At 39.4% G+C, this 21,051-nt stretch overlaps 2 protein-coding genes across 2 annotated transcripts; both read left to right on the top strand.

The window, feature by feature from the left end:
• The first annotated feature begins 786 nt into the window (after window positions 1-786).
• LOC138605762 (adenosine receptor A3-like) lies at window positions 787-4,287 on the top strand. Its single transcript, XM_069678191.1, has 2 exons — window positions 787-1,115; window positions 3,636-4,287. The coding sequence occupies exons 1-2, from the start codon at window positions 787-789 to the stop codon at window positions 4,285-4,287; spliced, it is 981 nt and encodes a 326-aa protein (XP_069534292.1).
• Window positions 4,288-8,679: 4,392 nt separating this feature from the next.
• On the top strand, window positions 8,680-9,478 carry nat8l2 (N-acetyltransferase 8-like 2). The gene has a single exon (XM_069677414.1). The coding sequence runs from the start codon at window positions 8,680-8,682 to the stop codon at window positions 9,349-9,351; it is 672 nt and encodes a 223-aa protein (XP_069533515.1). The 3' UTR covers window positions 9,352-9,478.
• Window positions 9,479-21,051: the final 11,573 nt, after the last annotated feature.

Raw genomic sequence — 21,051 nt, 5'->3', positions numbered from 1 at the left:
TAAAAATGTTTACCACTACACTGACAACATGTCTCATTTATTGATTAATGGGAAATGGAGTCAGCTCAACCTGTGATATTCTTGAGATTGAGATTCTCCTGCACTTTTACAAAGCTGGACATATTACATTTTCCCAATTTACATCCACACAACCTTTTATCCTACATCTGTATTTCCTGATCTCTTTGCTTCCATTTGGAAGACATCCAGCAGGTGACCAAGCTGATGAGTCCACTGGCCATGTCTGTAGTTATACATAATTAATGACGGTACCAGTGCCAAATCTTAAAGAGACATTAGTAGTGGCCTGTATAGCAGCCCATTAAGTTTGCACTTGTAAATATTGGATGGGATTTGGTACAGATGTTCCTTTTTAAGAGTTGTGAGGTGTTGATTTAAAGAGCAACTTATAACCTATTAGCCTTTAAAAATGGTGCCCCATTTAAGTTGTGCACCCACGCTGAATATGCTTGCATGCTAACAAGAGGACACCTGAGTAAACGGAAATGCGATCGCACACCAAAAAATGTTCCAGAATGTTCAATGTGGCCTCCTGATCTGCATTAACACGACATCAGCCACACAAGGCCTGCCACTTTCAGCAGAGGTGGTCTAGTGTGGGGGGAAATATAGCTGTATTTCTTTATTAAGGAAGTGGTTTTGTGGCTTAGCTTTTTTTTGTCATGCAAGTTAGCGTGTGTTATTTTCTTTAAAATGCTAAAAGGCTGAGCACTTCCTGAAAGTTTTCACACTCTCAGACTTTCAGGTTCAACACACAAGAGCACAATGGATGAAGGAGCAGTGATCTACACCGTGTTGGAGGTGCTCGTTGCGGTTTGCTGCTGTCTTGGTAATATGTTGGTGGTGTTGGCTCTTTGGTCCAGCAAGTGCATTAAGCAGCCTACCTTCTACCTGATTGTGTCTCTGGCTGTGGCGGACTTCATGGTGGGCTGTGTCGCCATACCGATTGCTGTGGTGGTGGACGGACGCGTGCAGACTTCCTTCCACGGCTGTCTCTTCCTCAGCTGTGTGGAGATCCTGTTTACCCTGGTATCAGTTTTGTGTCTTGTGGCTATCGCAGTGGACCGATTCCTCCGGGTGTACGTCCCTCTCAGGTAAAGTCCTTCCAACGTATTAAAGCTGACTCCTCTGTGAAATTAGAACATAAAAGAGCACTTCCATGGTCAGGGATTCAGAGTCTTTTAATGAAACGATTGTAAGCAAATGATTGTTTAGATCATTTTTAAAGTCCTCTATGTTTGTGGGGATTTTAACATAGATTTGTTTAATCCCAGCAAACAGACGACTTTATTGAAGCAATGTATAGTTTGAGTCTTTTCCCAACCATCACGAATAGCATCTTACAGGGGATCGAACCTCCGACCTTCTGATTGAAAGCCGATGGACTCTACCACTGAGCCACAGCCGCCCTGCGAAGCAGAGTTAAAGTATAAGTAATATAAAAACAAATTCACTAATATTATGAGGGTATGCAAGAAGGATCATTTTAATAAATTATTAGAGAAATAATCCACAAACATATTAAATAATATTATTCGAAAAGCACAAACTAAACCAGGTTACCCGGAAAATTTCGTTGACAATGACAAAGCACTGACCAATATGACGGGTGTGGTTGAGGGATTAAACTATTTCTTTGTTAACGAGGGCCCTAAACTGGCCATGGTAATAACTGGTGACTCACATCTTTTCAACAACTACAGACCTGCATCATTTTCTCAGCTTTCTCAGTTCTCAAACATTCTTGAAAAACTCTTTGCCACGAGACGTGATGACTTTATAGAAGAAAATAATTTACTGATGTACGGGTTCAGGTCAGGCATGTCAACCTCTATGCCACTAATGGAGCTGGTGGAAGAATAAATGAACTGCAGATATAAAAAAAAATATGTTGTAGGAATATTTATTGACCTTAAGAAAGCATTTGATACAACTGACCATAAAATATTACTTATAAAAATGGAAAGGTATGGCCTATGACTGGATTAAAAGTCGAAAACAGAAGTCAGTTTGTACAAGTTGGTCATTACAAGTCAACATGTCTCAACATTACCTGTGGTGTTCCACAGGAGTCATTCTTGGGCCCCAAGTTGTTTTTGCAGATGACACAAATATTATTTGTTCAGGGGCCGACCTGCAGCAAATCCTTTTGAAATTATCACGAAAGAAATGTAATAAAAATGTTGGTTTGACTCAAATAAGTTATCACTGAACTTCATGTTATTTGGAAATCGTAAAATAAATTAATAGACAATGTAATAATTGAAAGAGTCTACAAGATCATGTTTCTGGAAGTTATACTAGACCACAAACTCTGCTGGAAGCCTCACATTAAATATCAGTGTACTAAGATAGCCAGGAGCATCAGATTACTGGGTAAATCTACACGTAAAACTACACAAATTATGTTCAAAGTAAAAAATAATGCAGTTCCAAAGTATATACGAAAAAAGTTCAAAGACAGAGACAGTAGATATTACTTGTGAGGTAAATACCCGATAAAGCAATCTTGCGTCCGTACTACACTTGTGGGGTGACCCTGTGGAATGGACTCAACGGTGAAGCTAAACAATGTAATAGTATTAATCAGTTTTAAAAAAGATACAAGAAGACACACCTAGATAAGGATGAAAAGGAGGAGATAAGAAAACCATGATTCAATTAAATGACGGTCTGTATCACTGGATCAGCCGTCTCAAATGGTTGATTGTGAACTAACTAATAGAAGGTTGATTTTCTTATCTGATGTTATTGGTGCAAAAAATAATTTATTTCATCTTGTGCAAAATAAATCGACTTTGTTATTGCTGTTGCTAGTTTGTTTAAGCATTATAGATGCATGCTTATATGTGTGTATGCATATTTTTAGATAGATGTTTCAAAGTATATGTGTATGTACATGTGCGTGTGTTACAGCTATATATGGGTATACGTGCGTGTGTGTGTATGTATGCATGTACATACAGTATGTGTGTGTATATGTATATGCATGTATCTTCTCTTAGGGTTATATGATTCTTTAAGGTACATATTATGACATTGTGAAATAGGGGCAGGACCAAATAAGCATTTGCTTCCTCCCTCTCCAACGCATCTTTCATTTTGATATTGGGTGAATTCTGATTTCTTGTTTGATTTTCTTTGTCTTCTTGTTGTGTTCGGCATGATGTTTGTTCGAGACAAATAGATAAATAATATATATAGATATACATATAAATTAGGGATGCACGATATTGGATTTTTTGCTGATATCCGATGAATATTTTTGTCGATTGCTGATTTCGATACCAATATATTAGGCACATTTTCTTCCCACCTAACTGCAAAGAACATCAAGGCCCCCCTGTAGTGGACTTGATTATTACTGTAACATTCAAACAACTTAGAGGCGTGGTGCAGGTAGTGCGCGCACACTCTCGCCGAGTTAATGTCGTAGCATCACGTCAAACATTTTTAGGGAATCATCGAGCATTTAGGCAGAATTAAAGTGTTGTTTTGTTGGCAGAAAAATGACATATCTGCCATTATCTGCAGATAACGTGCTGATAATATTGTGCATCCCTAATATAAATATTTGTTAATGATATTAATATTTACCACTTCTTTTTTTACAGGTACAAACAGATGAAAACACAGAGACTCTCTAGGCTTGTGGTAGCAGCATGTTGGCTCGTTGCAGTACCACTGAGTTTTGCTCCCATGCTGGGATGGTACAACCAAAGCACCTTCTCCAGCACAGGCAACTCTACTCTGGTCTGCAAGTTTATCACAGTGATCCCCATGTCATATCTGGTTTACTTCAACTTCTTTCTCTGCATCCTGACGCCTCTGTTGGTGATGACTGTACTTTACGGCTTCATCTTTTGTAGAATTCAAGGAAGCCTCCGAGAGAAACCAGGAAACGGTGCCCAACAGCAGTCTCAGAGCTGCCTGAAGAAAGAGAAACAGCTGGCAGGCTCTCTGTCTCTGGTCCTGGCTCTGTTCGCCCTGTGCTGGCTCCCTCTGCACATTATGAACTGCATTGCTTACTTTGACAAGAAGACTCATGTGTCTGACAAAGCTTTCTATGTCGGAATCCTGCTTTCTCACGCTAACTCAGCTGTAAACCCAGTTGTGTATGCATTCAAAATACAAAAGATCAAGACAGCGTACCTGAAGCTCTGGAGACGGTTTATTGTATGTAAAGAGGAAAATCAAGGACTTCCGACGATCAACACGACCGACAATAATCTCAGTAGCATGAACAGTGGGGCCAAAAACGAGTAAAATATAAACTTGTTTCTATATGTTTCTGTAAGCACAACTGTTTTTTGTTGCTAGAAGTTAGTTCAGCTAAAGGGGATATGTGAAGGTTGTGTTTTAGAGGTTTGTGGTTAGCTAGGTCATAGCTGAGCGCATAGTGTTTTCCCCCTTTCAAATATATGTGCAGCTCTATTTAGGGTAAGTTTAAAAAAAAAAACCCTGTATTGATCCCACAACGGGGAAATGTGCATGTGCACGGTGTGCAAAGTGCAAAGTGCACAGAAAAAGTGAACACGGTATTGCACATTAAGTAATCGAGTGGGTTCAGCTAGGACGTGTGCTTTTGTGTTTCAGTTGTGCATTTTGTTCCGTAAATGTGTATGTGTGAATATAAACTTCCTCTTAGTCATAAAGAGTTGTGTTTACTGTTTCCATTAGTGTCAGTCTTCCTAATGAGTAACGGGTGAAATCCTAAAATGTGTTGCTGCTGATAGACTTGTGCAGGTGTTGCTTTAGCTCCCGGACAAATGAATTTTGAAAAATAGGACATTTTATGATAATAAAAAAAAAACATTAATAAATGATCTGCAATAAAGGGAATAATTCATGTAGATGATTATTAAGTCAGGTAAAGAATGTAGCTGAAATATGTTCAGTAGGTTCAATTTCATCAAAAGTTAAATATATACCACTGAAAAACTACTTTTACATTATAGTGCTTTAAAATGACCTTTTGGAGCTATTTTAAGCCACGACTGCGACAGAACTTTAAATCTAGTAATGACGTCCTGTGGGTAAGACCGCCACTTTGGTCTAGACTGAAATATCTCTACATCTACTGGATGGATCACCTTGAAGTATTTTAGAGACGTTTATTATTCATCACCAGCACGTTAGCATGCCAACATCCAAATTTAATAACTCAAAGTACCAGAGTGTCTACGTGCAGCTTCAGAGCTGCTAGCACGGCTGTAGACTCTCAGTTTTGATTAAAAATACATTATGAGGAAGCATTGAGACACAAGGGAAAACACACTTGCAGATATACAGTATAAAACATTGTTTTCTGTTGTGTATCAACTCTGACAGGAGACATAGGAGGAGCTTTGTCTCACTACCTTTAAATCCAGGTAAGTAAACAAAGGTGACACTGATTTAGATGTTTAAGGTTTTATATGGTCACAATCTAAAGAAAGCTCAACAAGCATGGGATGATTACCTTTCAAAAAAGCAGGAAACTATAACAGACTACACTCTGTGATACGTTTTATGATGTTTGTCTTCAAGTGAAGTTTTCACAGTCTGTGCAGGAAGGATAACGGCAAATTAGTAATAAAGAAAGACACTGACAATAATAATTAAAATCCGGTTGTGTACATAAAAAGCCATTATCTTTGATATCTGCATCCCCGTTTAACCAGCACTGCAACCACTGCAATATCACATTATAGTTTTATAGTTTTCTCCTAATGGAAATAATCTATGAATCATTTAAGACTGGTCTGAAGCCAGGCAAAGGATGTAATGAGCGGCAGTGAATTTAATAAGTCATATTGACTTATATTTTAATGTATAGTACCATTTTTGGAATTAGTATCTTTTCTATGTAACATATTTTCTTAAATCATCCCTCTGTCGACGTTGGACTCACAGGCAGCAGGGAAGGATCCAAATACAGACACAGACAGGCAGACTGGTGCAGATCAATAATTCATTTTCCAAAAGATTGCTAACAGGCAAGTACTGACAAGCTGGCAGACCAGTATGACTTCAGGTAGTCAGGTTTCAGGACTCAAAAATACCACAAGAAAAACAGGAACAGAGCTATGTCACAAATGGCAACACCATCTTATCTTTTGGAGCCAGAAGTGACCATATTTGGGCAGGAGGGTGTACATCCAACAGGTCAAGTAAAGCTAACACACCTCTCTCTTAAAGCAGCAACACCCTCATTCATGCACAACTTTAAGCTATAACATCATTTAAACAGGTGAGTTATATTAAAATTCACCCCATGTACAGTTTGAATGAAAGGGGGAACTAGCTAATAAGATCATAAAGTAGCTTTGAACTAGGTTGTAAATATGTTTATATATTCTATATTTTTATGAGGTGGGTCTGTGCGGTTTGACTCACTTTCTGAGCCAGCCTCAAGTGGACGTTTGGAGAACTGCAGTTTTTGGCACTTGTGTGTTGGCTTCATTTTTTCAGTCTCGGGAGATGCAGTTTGCACCTTTCAGGTTTTTAACTCTTGCAGCTAACAAAGGCAGACGCGTCTCTTCTTCGCAACTTATTGGTCTATGACACAAGAAGGCTTCTGATTTATTGACAGAAAAAATGAAACATTTCATCAGCTGTAGGTGGTTTGTAAATTAAGCTAATTGTAGGAGCTATTTATTTGTTAGTATTTAGTTGTATATTTAGTTCATTAATAATAAGTATTATAGTTAGATTATTCTAGGCGTTTGCTTTATTTAGATTAGATTCTGCTAATATTTTCTTTTGATAGTTGTTTGTTTATTTTAATTATTATTGTTATTTTTGTTTAGTATATTTAGTTTTGCATAATTAGTATCTTGTTTTGTTTGGTATCTGGGGTAATACTGTGGGCACCTGAGTTGATATAGATAGGTAGGGAGGTAGAGGACCAGGATGCACCTGGGTGGGCCTATGGTTTTTTACCAGCGCAAGACAGGCAGCAGGAGCCATGATGTCTTTGTTCTTTTGTTTGCTTGCTTGATTATTGGGAAAATAAACCATAAGAAACGCACAACCTTGAATGGACAATGGACTTCTTTTGCCTGCGTACACCACATCCTCATGGTGCATCAGTGGCACTTTGACTACGTTTGATTTATTGTAAGTTTGATTTTTCGGACAAACGGCCACTACACTAACGTTAGCTCCAAAACTCTAATGTTTACACATTTTCAGTGGAGTTGCTTTAAAATGCTATTATAATTTATTTGATTTAATATTCACTAATTTCTTTGATTAGCCCTTGATGGCTATATAAACTGCTAAAAGGTGTGGCTGAAGCCTTATGTCCCTGCCAAATGTCATTATCACCTTTTGATCCATTTAGTGGACAAAGGGCACTGCTTATTTGAGCAGAGCTACAGTATTTATAATGGAATTAAAATGATAAGGACAATTTTATAAACTATATGTTATGTTTAACATTTTAGAATCAATTATAAAAAGTGAAATTGGCTCCTTAAATAAATGTTTCAATCGATGAAAGACTATACTTTGATTAAATTGATATTATTTATTCTTGAAACAGTTTCAAAGCAAAAAGCAAATAAGGTCAAACTCAAGAGGGCCCCCTTATGCCCCCCACATGTTGACGCCACTGTTTTCCTCTTGCCATGCTACATCCGGTATCAAGGAACAAGGACGTTGGGATTTTGTGCAGAGCCAACCATTCAGTGGAGGTAAAATATGTTGGGGAATCAGAGGTTAGAGTGAAATTGTCTTCACATAGTGAACGCTATAAACGTTACTGCATGGACTGCGAAGGGACTTATTGAACTATTGAACTACTTCGCTGTTACGTTAGGTCCACCCCGACTAAAGTGTCTCAAGAGTTCACTCTCTGTTACTTATTTAAGTGGCAGAGGAAGAACCGGTTAGTTCACTTTTAAACAGGAACACAGTAGTTCATTTGAGCAGTAAAGTTAGTTAGTTCGACTGAGCTGCATCTCGACAAGCACCAGTTTTACAAGTTGAGTGAGTGAGGAAAGGTAAGAGACCGTTACTTTTCATCATGATATAACGTAAAAGTAGCTCAAATTTGAAGTCAAGTTCGTTTGACATTTAAAGTTATTAAATTGTGGTCGGAAGCTGATGAAACTACGTCTGAAAGAGGTTTCTCGGTAACGTAATGCGTACATTAGTTACCTACAGGCCTGTAGTAAGTTGGCTACAATTTATGCTCGCATCTCGTTTTAACTCTAAAACAACCAGTACTAACCACTACCGCAGGTTTATTCTGTTATTCTGGATTGTGTCTCAGACCTTTTGAATGACAAAATTAGATTGCATGAGTGGGAAGGATTCTTCCCACTTGAAAAGGAAGTCTACCTCCTCCATCTCCACCTTTATGTTTGTGTTTGTTTGACAAACGCACACAGACTAATTACCTGACAATAATTGAGTTTTGCCTTGCCCTATAACTACATTTTAGTTGATACTGAATCTAAACCAAACACTGGCACTAATGCAGTGTTCATCAGCGTTGATGGATATGGCAGTATAGTGAATCATAAAGAGAAGTCCTAGTGCTAAAAGTGTAGTTAGATTGATAGAGAATAGTTAATACATAGATGGCAATTTTTCAAGCAAAAACGCCAAAATCGGATTTAGTTGTGCAACATGTGAATTATTTTTCCCCCCTCTACTCCCTTTAAGATCATGCAGCTGCTGATCCGCCCGTACCGTCCCTCAGACAAGGAGGCAGTACGCACTCTGTTCAGCACCGGCATCCAGGAGCACATCCGGCCATGTTTTCAAAATGCCATGACCAGCCCTCTCTACCTCGCCATCACCCTGGCTCTGTGTGTTTTTGGATACCTCCTGGGCTCTGTGTTAGGGGCTGTGGTGTTACCAGGAGTCTGGGTCGGCCTTGTCTACTACTGCTGTCATGAGCTATACACTAGCTTCGTTCAGGAGAAACTCAGGACGGACATGCAGGACATCCCTAAGAACTACCAGAGCGGACCGGGTGACTGTTTCTGGGTGGCGGAGGCTGAGGTAGATGGAGCAGCCCAAATCCTGGGTATAGTGGCTGTAGTGGCCAAACAAAGAGGGAAGGAAACACACGGAGAACTGTTCAGAATGATCATCTCACAGTCATGCAGACGGATGGGCCTGGGCACCAGACTGACTCAGACTGTGATTGACTTCTGTAAGGAACAAGGTTTCTCCCAGGTGGTGCTGGAGACCAGCTCAACTCAGACCGCCGCTGTGGCCCTGTACAAGAAACTAGGGTTCAACCTGGTCCTCTCACATACTGACACGCACGCTGCCTCTTGGATAGTAACCCTAACCAGGGTCACGATTTTAAGAATGGAAAAACACCTGTAATCCTCAATTATCCCTGATCAGCTGATGTGATGTTGTCAAAGCTTGACAACGACTGTAACCAATATTTTTAAACTATGTCTCACAAAAGCCCTCACTGTCTTAGCTCGGAACCAAAACAAACAAACAAACAAAAGGTTTCAGGTAGAGCCGGGTAAGTATTCAGATCCTTATCAAAAAATAACACCACTAATATCACACTGTAAAAATATTAAATGTTTTCTAAGGAAGGTATGTGAGTATAATTTGTATTTTTGTGAATTAGTATAAAAAGTAGAAATACTTAAAGCAGAAAAATAACCCATGCAACAATTATATATTATATAATTATTACCGATGCATTAATGTAAACACAGGATTTTTCTGTTGTCTTTGGTTGAGGTGGATCAAATTCTTAATATTAGGTATGGGACTGCAACTAATGATTGCTGACATTATGGATGAATCTATTGATTTTTGTCTCCATTCATGAGTTCATTGTTTTTTATGAAGCCGATAGAAAATAGTGAGAAATGCCGTCACTATTGCCCAGAGTCTAGAGTGACAACTTCACAACGTTTGTTTTGACCCACTGTTGAAGAAATTAATAATGTTCAGGTCCGATTCAGTGGCTGGTTCAGATGGGTTTTATGCACTGCGCAGTGGAGAGAGATCATCACAGCAAGTTGTAGAAAACCTCTCTGACTAGCTCTAGTCAGAATATATATCTTGGGTAACAGAAAACAAAGGGCTAACCAAAAGGGCTATGCTAATTGAGATAAAGCAACAAAGGACAACACCTAACCAAGATGAGAGAAGCTACGGTCTCATTCTCAGAGGGGGATGTCTGGGGGACCAATCTATCAGGAGGGTTCAAGCTAGCTTCTCGTGGCTCATACAGTGGTCTTAGGGGTGAAGAACTCACAGCCTGATGGCTAAACAAATGTATAGAAGGAAGTTAATCACAGGGGTATCTCTGGAAACATCAAAACCTTGATTAACACTGATGTGATCGCAGGAGAGAAAAAGAATACACTCTGATGTTGTTCTGCTCTGAAGTTACACGACCATTTGTTGAGACAATTTAAAGTAAAAGTAGAAAGGTGGAACGAACTGTGAAGAAAACCATAATTATTTAAAATGTTAACAAATACAGAATTAAAGCCATGAATTCTGTTTCCACACCACTAAAAGCACAAAATAAAAAATTGTTTAAAAAATTAAAATAGCGCAAAATCCTGAAAATGTATGCCGCACGAACCATGTAATGAGGCTAAATTTTAGTAGTTACTAAAATAGTTTTAATACTCTGTAACTGGACAAATCAATTGACTTATTGTTTAAGCTGTACTTTTATATAGTTTATAGTAAAAAAGAAAAAAATCACAATTTTGATGCGATTATGTGTGTAAAAGGATACATGTTTAAGTTAACGACTAACTTAAGTTCACAAGTTTTTAGTAGTACAGTTTTTAAGCCAATGCTTCCACCTCCTTCTGCTCTGCAACATCTGCTGAGCTGTTCTCACCTTATGATTTAACACGCAAAAACACATTTATATTAATGATTTGATCCTCCTTTGATTTTAAACATTTCCATCCTCTGTGACTCTGTGGAGGAGGCGGCAGTTTAGCTGTTGTTGAAAGTCACTTTGTAGACCACAGAGGTAAATTTATTACAATGGTGTTACCTAACTTGTTGAGTGTTTAACTATTGTTTTATCAAAGTACGCCAGAGTGCATGTTCTGGGCGACTTAATGAGCCGTATATGCTGACCTTCTCACCCCACCTCACGATGAGATCCTAAATGGTTAATCATTCAACCTGTTACACTCAGCTAAGGAGCCAAAACATTTCAAAGGTCATTACTTTGATGTGGTTCTCTCAAATGGAATTTACTTGAAGTATTTGTGTCAGACCACAAAGCTGCTATTCTTAAGTTTTCTTTGTTTTTATAACCTGAAATGTATCTGCTGAATCTGCTGCTGAGTTTAGACCCTTTCTCCTCTTTACGCACACAACTGTGAGCAAACTTAGGCAACAGTCATTCACGATGCCAGTAAAGACTACATGGTAACCTACCAGACAACAGTAAGAGAAGCAAGGCTAAGAAACACATTACTAACTGTAAAAACGTATTCATTGTTATCAGCGTAGGACCGATATGTAAAGTGTGTGTTTGCAAAAAGCCTCTTATGTATGGCATGTAAATGATCAATGAAAGCGTGACGACGTCTCAATGTAGCGCAAGTTTGTACTCATGTAACAGCACCTGAGTGAATGTAGACTCCACTACTGAGAGGCTTTCTGCGTGTGTGTGAAAGTGACACAATGGTGCTCTTATAAGCAAACTGGACCAAGTTAAAGGACTGTCGATTGTTGATATTTTTAAATCATTTTTTTTAATGACTGTGGTGTTCACAAATGATTGATCACATTTCACTGTTTTCACTGAAAAATGTGGAAGAAATAAAACCACTTGAAGAGATTAAAGACTGCTGGATGTTTTGCCATCACACCTCTTTCTTTTTTACACTCACATGCAAAACAGTCAGGGGCGTCCAACTGCTGTGGTTGATTAATGACAAAGGGGTCACGTCTTTTTAAATGGTAAATGGTCTGTACTTATATAGCGCTTTTCTAGTCTTTGCGACCACTCAAAGCTGCTTTTACACTACATGTCACATTCACCCATTCACACACACATACACATACACATACACATACATACACTGATGGCAGAGGCTGCTACGTAAAGTGCCCAACTGTCAATCAGATAATCACATTCATACCCGTTGGCTAAGCCACCGGGAGAAATTTGGGGTTCAGTGTCTTGCCCAAGGACACTTCGACATGGATCAAACCTCCGACCTTCCGTTTGAAAGACGACTGACTCTACCACTGAGCCACAGCCCCACTTTTTACATCTCCCATGTGCAACAAAAGGTGCAACAAAAGTAACAGGAGGGTCCGATAGATGTCAGAGAGGCACTCCCTTGTTCACTCATTCACTCGTCCATGTAGAACAGACACTTATTTACTAAATAGTGAGCCCTTAATGCAACATCGCGTACGGCTGTTTAGTAAGGTGTGATTTTCTGGCACACATAAGACAGCAGAAATGAGTGTATATGCAGTCGATGTGATTACAGTGCGATATTTAGTAAACAGGAAGTGATTGCACCTTTAAACTCTTAATGTTTTACACCATTTATTAAAAAAAAAAGGCTCTGCTTGTGCTGGCTGATTATACTAAATATACAATATAGTGATTGTTCTGTTATACTACAAAATATAGTAAGAAAGGTTGGCGAATTTTACAGCTGACATTATTTTGACTTGACATCGTAGGAAAAGCAAAAGCATTGCTTATAATGTGAACAATTATTCTTTTATTCACCTTTCCCAGGATTCAACAGCAGCGTGCACCATAAGAGAACCTACGAAGAATCCAGTCACTGATTATTTAATTTTTACACTCGTGTTTTTCTTACATGTCAATTAGTCTGATTCAAGATTCAAGATGTTTATTGTCACTCCGGTTATACAAGTACAATCGTGTGAAATACTTCTGCTGGGACGCTCTGATTAGAAACGGGAAAATATTAAATACAGAGACATAAAATAGAAAATAATAATAATAATAAAATAAGGAAGCAGTCTGTAGTCTGCTGTACTTTAATTGTTCATTGATTTGTTAAAAATGGTTTGATTCTGGGCAGGTTCCTGGTTCAAGTCCAGGTTCGGACATAGGTGGCCTTTCTATGTTTGCACCCTCTGGGTACTCCGGCTTCCTCCCGCAGTCCAAAGCTCATTAGGTTAAGTGGGGAATCTAAATTTCCTGTAGGTGTGAGTGTGAGAGTGAGAGTGAAAGTCTGTTTGATTGGCGATCAGTCCAGGGTGTAACCCCGCCTCTCTCCCAATGACAGCTGCGATTGGCTCCCCCCACGACCCCGAACAGGATAAACTCTGTAGATAACGGACGCATGGTTTGATTCTAGCAGGTAAGGGAAATACATCTAAAACATCAACAGCAGAGGGCGCCATTTACCTAATCAACACTGAAGCACTGACTGAGACTGACATAAATCTGTACTATACAGGTAATCAGTGCTGTTTTGAATATGAAAGCACTCAGTGATGAGAACATGATGTATTAATCCACATAGAGCAGCAGAAGCAGTGGACTTCCCTAAGTGCTATACTCAAGTGCACTTTAGAGGTACATCATCAGTATTCCACTACATTCAGCTGTGGTTACCAGTGAATTATAAGTGTTAGACCATGCATGCAAATGATATGGTACAATAATGCACATGAACAGAGGGGTTCAGCTTGTAAATGTGCCAGCCGTGCAGACATATCTGCAGTCCCTTGCAGGTTGATGGCATATATATAAGAACAAAACAAAAACATCCCACCACATGTTCAGCAGTCGGTGAAAAGACTTAAACTGTGTTTCTGCTTCAGATTCAAATCCTGCTTTTCTGTCGAGTCTAAAAAAAAGACATCCGTGCTGGACTATGGTGATGCTTCATACATGCATGCCTCTTCTCAAAGCTTACATGCTCTGGACACTGTGTATCATGGAGCACTGAGGTTCATCGCTAATTTTAAAGCCCTCACTCATCGCTGTGTTGGACGGTCTGTTTTGTCCACACATAGACTAAAACACAGGCGTATTCTAATTTACAAGTCTATCTTAGGTATGCTTCCCTCGTACCTTCTAAGCTACATCAGTCAGACGAGTGCAGGAGCTTCCAGCCTTCGGTCCCAGGACCTGTTCCCACTGTCTGTCCCAAAGGACAGAACTGAACGGGAGAAAAAGGCGTTTAAGTTTGCGGCTCCCTTTACTTGGAACGAATCACAAAAAGACCTGAAACTAAATGAACTGGTCTCATTGCTTTTAAGATGCTCTTGAATAACTTGTTTCACTTGTTATTTCATGTCTTTTATTGTCTTATTGTCATGTATGCTGTGTTATGTTTGTATGTATGGCTGCTCAATGTCTGAAACGGTGTTAATGTGCTGCTGCCTGTCTTGGCCAGAACGTTCCTGAAAAGTGATTTTTAATCTCAAGAGCTTTTTCCTGGTTAAATAAAAATAAGTGATAATAATAAAAAAAAAAGCATACATAAGCACAGGAAAGGCACAAGAAACCGAGTACATAGACTTCTTTTTACTTTTGGTACTTTTGGTACTCTTCTTTGTGGTACTGCTGCTCTGATCCAACATTGGCGCTGTGATACATACAGGTCCTCATGGTCTTGGAAGATTAAGATTATAATTTATTGTACAGCTTTTGTGTCTCCATTTGTTTTCCTGTTGGCACAGTAGCATATTTGTGTTCCTTTAAAGGAATATTTCCTCTGATGTTTACATGAGAAACCAGGATCCTTTTGTTCATGTAAACACACTCTATTCCCCCGTGTGTGTTTGTGTGTGTTTCTTTATTCTACCACTAGGGGGTGCCAAATATCTACAATCCTACTCACTGGACACCTTCCCTTTAGATTCAATCCCAGGTGACACTATACTTTGTTGTCAGGCTTGGACTGACGTGACACCACTCAATACTCAACTGGAGGCACTTTACGGGGACTCACGTGTTCTTCCAATGTATGTTCTCCATCCTCCAGATGCTCCGTGTTTCACGCCAAAGAACATACTGTGCCTCTGTGAATGGATGCTAGGGGGGTTAAAAAACAGTCTCTTGTTTTATCAGTAGCTGTACTCGCCAACAACAAGCTTCAGCACTCCAAGGACTAAAGAAAAAGAACACCCACGCCTACATGTTAACGTCAGTATGTTATGTGGGTACTACAGGAAGTCAAACAAACAGGACTTATGTTGGATAGGGGGTGTAATAAATCTTCGGTCAGTTTTTATGCTCTGTGTAGATAAATATGATTTTTCTGCTCATGTTTCGATAACCTAAACTGAACTGCAACATAGACATTTATGTATCAGTGGTAATAATGATTCAGTTATATACAAATATAACACTCAGAGTTATTATTCCTGCCTTATTAGTGCTTCTCTTTCCTCAGATACATTTTGCTGATAAAAGTTAAGACTTTTATCTACTGGACTACTTGTATTTTAATTCCTTTAAAAATGCAACACTTCAGGAGAAGATCTGAATACGTTTTGAACACTGCCCATAGTCACTAAAATGTTTTTTATAGCCTTTGCAGAACATTTCCAGAACAGTTCTTTTTTGGGAGAAAACAAGGAACCTACCTCTAAATGTGCCCCATATGTACACACACACACACACACACACTCACACACACACACACACACACCTTTCCCCCGTGTGTTTTTGTACTGACTGATTCGACCAGCAGCAGACCAGTCAACAACTCTCTCAGCAGGACGGGTGGCTGTTCGCTCCATTGAAACATAAATTATATATGACAAATGATTAATTATTGATATAAGTGGAAAACATTCTGAATGATATACTCAGGCTTTTAAAGAGCAGCTCCAGTCATGTGTTAAGACATATAAAATGCTCTGCTTGAAATAGTTAATTTTGTCTGATATGTTTCTTTTCTGCAAAATACGTTTAATTACCTCTCAAAGCATCTCCTCCTTCTGCCTCATTAAAAATTCCATAATCCGCCCCCTCTGTCACAAAAACAAAACGTGTCTCTGCCATTGTTGAAACTTAACTATCTTGAATCGAGTAGTTAGTAGTAGCAACGTTAACGTTAGTAGTCAGTAGTGAGTTTGCAAAAATGACGATGACAGTTACAGCTGGCTCGCGCATCGCCGAAGTGGTCGCCATAGGTTACACATAATGATATGCATAGCGTCACCCCGTCCATTAACGGGATTGGCTCCTTAGGTTTGTGACGTCTCAAACCTGCCAATCTGAAAGCGTGTTGTTCAGCCTGTCCTTGGTACACTGCAGTTTAAAAGCAGACAGGCCCAGCCATGGAGATGATGCTGATGTTGTCCCTGATGTGTCTTGTAGCACATGAAGAACACCACATGGAGATGTTCACAAGGATTGGATTTTACCTGGAGGGGGGCTTTAATATGATAATAAATATTGTATTTTTAGCCTGAACGATGCTTTAATGATGTTTTTTACTTTAATAAATGTGATCTCTTTTTGTTGAGCTAAGCTAAGCTAAGCTACCTGTTTATTGTTTGTAGCATCATTTTTAACCTATACAGATATGAGAGTGATTGCACTGTGGCCACTTGATTCTGCCATAAAATCCACCTTTGCAAAGACTCATTTTTCTCAAGGTTTAAATGTAATTATATGTTTATTACTGAGGTCGTAGTTAAAGAGGGTTTGTGGCCTGCTGCACTTCATCGTATTGAGACGTGTTTCTCACTTTCTTGTCCCTCTTACTCACAAACACAAGGGTGCAGAATATTAAGATCACATCCTAATATTATTTAGTTCAGCAAAACATCGACACTAACTATGGCCTCAGTGCAATTATAAAAGTGTCAAGAAAAACTAAACGTTGCAGAATATTCTATCACATCAGATTATGATGTTGTACTTCATAAAGTGACCACTGGGTTTAAATCCAGCTCTCTGCAAAGAAAATGTTGAACTGTCCCTTTAAATGTAGCCTGTATGTGTGTGTTTGGACACATTGGAAATCACTGCTGATCTGGCCGGTCAGGTTTTCCTGATTTAACATTGTTATGGTAAAACTCTTTTATTTAAGAGCATCTGCAGTCCATGCGTCTGATCCTCCACAGCCCTCGCCTTCACATCCCCGTACCCACCAAACCAACACATGACTCTTGTTTTGAGTTCATCTCTACACACATCTCAGGTGAATGACACTTGGCAGCTCTCCAAAGCAAAGATTGAGAAACCCGAGGTGAAGCTACTCCTGCCGGTGTTATAACACTTGGCAGTGTTTTTGTGTGCTCGATCTTTCCGTCAGAGGCTTTGAGTTCAACACTGGTGAAAAAAGCCAAACAAGAAGACAATATTGAATCTGTGTCATTTGTTTGAGAGGCTGAGCGGACAAACATGTGAAGGTTTGAACTGGCCGTGTGTGAGAGTCGACCCTCGGCATGTGTTCACGGTGCGATGTTACACAAAGAGGCGATCATGTTTTTACACTGTACGTCTTCTGATACGGCAGAGATGAACTGTTCATGTAGCACGAAGACAAGCTGCTTTAAATTCTAATAACACAATGAGGAAATGATTAATGTTAAATGGATTCACCCTTTCAAACACACATTCACACACTAATAACACTAAACTAATCATTCACACAAATTCACACATCACAAGGAGCAATTTGGTGTTTAGTATCTTGCCCAAGGAGGACCTGGGGATCAAACCACCAGCCTTCCAATTGGAGGGCGACCCACTCTACCTCTGTGCCACAATCCCTGAAAGAAAAAAAATAAAGACAAAAATAAACTGAAGTGAGCAACAAAAACTTTGAAAAGTATTTCATAAAACTGATTTAAAAAAATAAAAAAAGAGACAAGGCTCCATAAGAGAATAATAATTAAAAAAAAAATTTGCATGACAAACAATATTTGAGTTTTTACTTATCTGCTAATAATAATAATAATAATACAATTTTAAATATGCCATTGAAGGAATTTAAAAGTAGATATTTTTTCTGGCCACACACTAGTTAAGTGCAAAAGATAATAAATCAAAGCTGATTTTTTTTTAGAAATAAGGTGTGAAATTATCAACGGCTGCGGCTCAGTGGTCGAGTCGGTCACAGTGTGTTTCTTTCGATGACCTTGGGCCGGGGGAAAGCGTCGGGCTGGTAGATGAATTTTGGGCTGCTTCAACATTTGGATCAGAATCAGAATCAGGTTTATTGCTGAGCAGGTTCACACACACAAGGAATTTGTTTTGGTGGTTTTGGTGCAGAACAATTAACACAGAACTAGAATATAAATAAGTAAAGTAAGTAAAGTAAGTAATTATAAAGGTTTTTGAGCCAAACAAGCTCAACAAGTCATCTTATGGTTACGGTTTCCACTCACTCATTGTTTACCCATTTGATTGACATGAGTTGTATTCAGTAGTATAAATAAGGGAGGACCTATTTACTTTGACAATGTGATATACATTTTCTTTTTACATTTCTTAAATCAGAAATTTACATTAATGTAAAATTTATCAATTAATCAATGCCTAAATAATGCCTTATTTTTATATTTTTTTGTGCCTATTAATTTATTCATGTTTGATTTTGGCAGTTTCATTCCTACATAATCCTATAATTTTTAAACAGGTTGGATTATGGTGTTTTGGTTTCACATTTCAAGGCAGTATTTCATCACTTTATTGACGGCGGTTCGTGTATTTGGTTGTCTAACACTCTTTGGGTTGCGATATCATATTTTATATCAACATTTTATCTTTGGTTATTTGATGTTAGTATGAAGCTTTGTATGCTTATGATCTGTTTTCTATCGTGTCTGTAATGGTTTTACATGGGATTCTGGAAAGGTGATGATTTGGGCTGGTTTTAAGTTGTAATTGGAAACTGTCAATCTGATCTGGCAACACTGGTCGGTCATTTCAATCAGAGGGTTCGGGGTTCAATCCCTGACTGCTCCAGTTACATGTCGAAGTGTCCTTTGGTAAGACACTGTAGCCCACCACTAAAACTTCTTTTGGTGTATGAATGTGCAAATAATCTGATTGGAGACGGACACTTAGGCCTTTGCCATCAGCGTGTGAATGTGTGTGTGAAATAGGCCGTCACTTTTCCCCCAAAAAATCTAGTTTGAGTGAGTGCGAGAGAGCGAGATGCGTGTGTACGAGTTACAGGAAGTGTCTGGGACCGGAGCAGCTGACATGGGTTTGCAAGGAAGGGAAAAGAGAGTCTAATGTGGAGGACGGAGACTTTAAATAATCAAAGCTACATTTACTGAAGCCTTTAGATACTCTGTTAGGGACGAAACCTAACAAGTAAAGCAGCATTAAAAAAGAAGCATACATTAAAATGCACTTGGTCTTTGCTGATGAAGTGAGGATCAATAACGACGGACCTTGCTCCTGTCCATACATCTGGTTCTTCTCTGAGCAACGGGGATGTTTAGACTCAGAGATATTGTGTTCAGGCATCGCTGTGACATTCCTCTCTCTGTCTTGGAGATACTTGTGAAGGGTTATGTAAATGTGAAATCTTTAAACCGCTCTGGATCTATTTGTAGACACTGTCAGATATCTACGCATGATGACCTACAAAGATGCAGACAGCTAAAGACAATGATGACAGCACTCGCTGTCTGACTAAGATTGCATAAAAACATACCTCTTTTTGTTTTGCCTTTATGTTGCATAAGTGAAATTGACTATTTACATGTTTTTGGAATTTTACTTAAAGTTGTTCATGTAAATAAATGTCTGTTAAGTCTCTATCTATCGCCGAATGAGGTAACACAATGGTGACTGAGCCTGTGGTCCACTGATGAAAGCCTTTGCATTTGCAGTATTACAGACTGGGTGTCACAAGCGGCGCCCAGTTAGTGACGCATTTTCCATCAGCCAGCATTGGTTGGTCTGCCAGAGAGGGTAGGCGGAGCTAAGCGGCTGCTTTTCCGCTCTCTGCAAGTGTTGCGAGTAAACAGTAATCTACTATGGCTGAACAAACAAAGAAAAGATGGATGACTACAGATACAACTTCAACAAGAAGTGAAAATCCAAAGAAGAAGAAACAAACTCGACGCTCAGATGAAGCAAACAGTCTGAAAAGGAAAGCGACCGTCAGCCAGGAAAATCAGGAGTTACAACTATGACAAAGTGAGGCAGCCGTAGACCTCTGGTTAAATTGGGACGTGTGCTCTCATAATCACCGATTATCACCAGTGGGTGGCGCTCAAGAGCACAAAACTGAAATATTCGAGATTGTATCTTTAAATTCGGCTGAGACCATATCATGCATAAATGAACAGGCATACCGTCTTGGTCTGATTAGTGAAGCCAAAGTGACTTCTATTCTCTAAACCAGGAGGTCCCACATTGAGCATTTTACACAATACAGCAGGATATGCATTATGGTGTGGTGACTTTGTCATTGACAAGTTGCTACTGCGGTGATCTGTCCACTATGCTTGTGATCAACTGTCTGGCACGAAGAACAAGACTAGGTCAAAACCTCATATTTGGCTGACCGCATCAGGTCAGTGTGCGCTTTTGTGGCCAGTGTGTTACAAGGACTGTCCTCATGAGGCCGACGACAACGTGTTTGAATGCTGTTGCGCGCTGCGGACGTAGGTGAGGACAGCGGACGAGCAGCGGAGGAGCAGCCCAGCCTACTCCCCGAAAAAAGTGAGAGAGTCGCATCAGTGGAGGTCCAATATGCTCCATGATCCGCCATTGCGATGTCGAAACTCTCTCTCTCTACAGCTGTGAAAGTACCATCACTCTCTCACTCAGTCACTCAGTCAGTCACATACAGACCCGTGTGTAGGGCTGACCCCGGCAGTCAGCCAAAAACACATATGGTTGGAAGCATTTCCAAAAAAAGGGAGTCAGTTTATAAACAGTCCCTACAGGAAGTTGCGATGTTGCGTTCCTGTGAATTCACACAAATTCAACCAATTGCTGCAACTTTCCCGCAAATTTGACCAATTATCCTATTCCCCCTCATGCATGAAGTCATTCACGTCACCAAGCTCACTTCTTTGATACTCAAAATATTGACCCCCTGCAGGGCTGCACGGTGGTGCAGTGGTTAGCGTGCCTCAAAGCGC

Source organism: Semicossyphus pulcher, unplaced genomic scaffold, assembly GCF_022749685.1.
Source record: "Semicossyphus pulcher isolate SPU_LCO1_2020_fin unplaced genomic scaffold, fSemPul1.0.p SCAF_3, whole genome shotgun sequence".
NCBI classification, from domain to species: Eukaryota; Metazoa; Chordata; class Actinopteri; order Labriformes; family Labridae; genus Semicossyphus; species Semicossyphus pulcher.
This window is presented reverse-complemented; position numbering and strand designations above follow the sequence as displayed.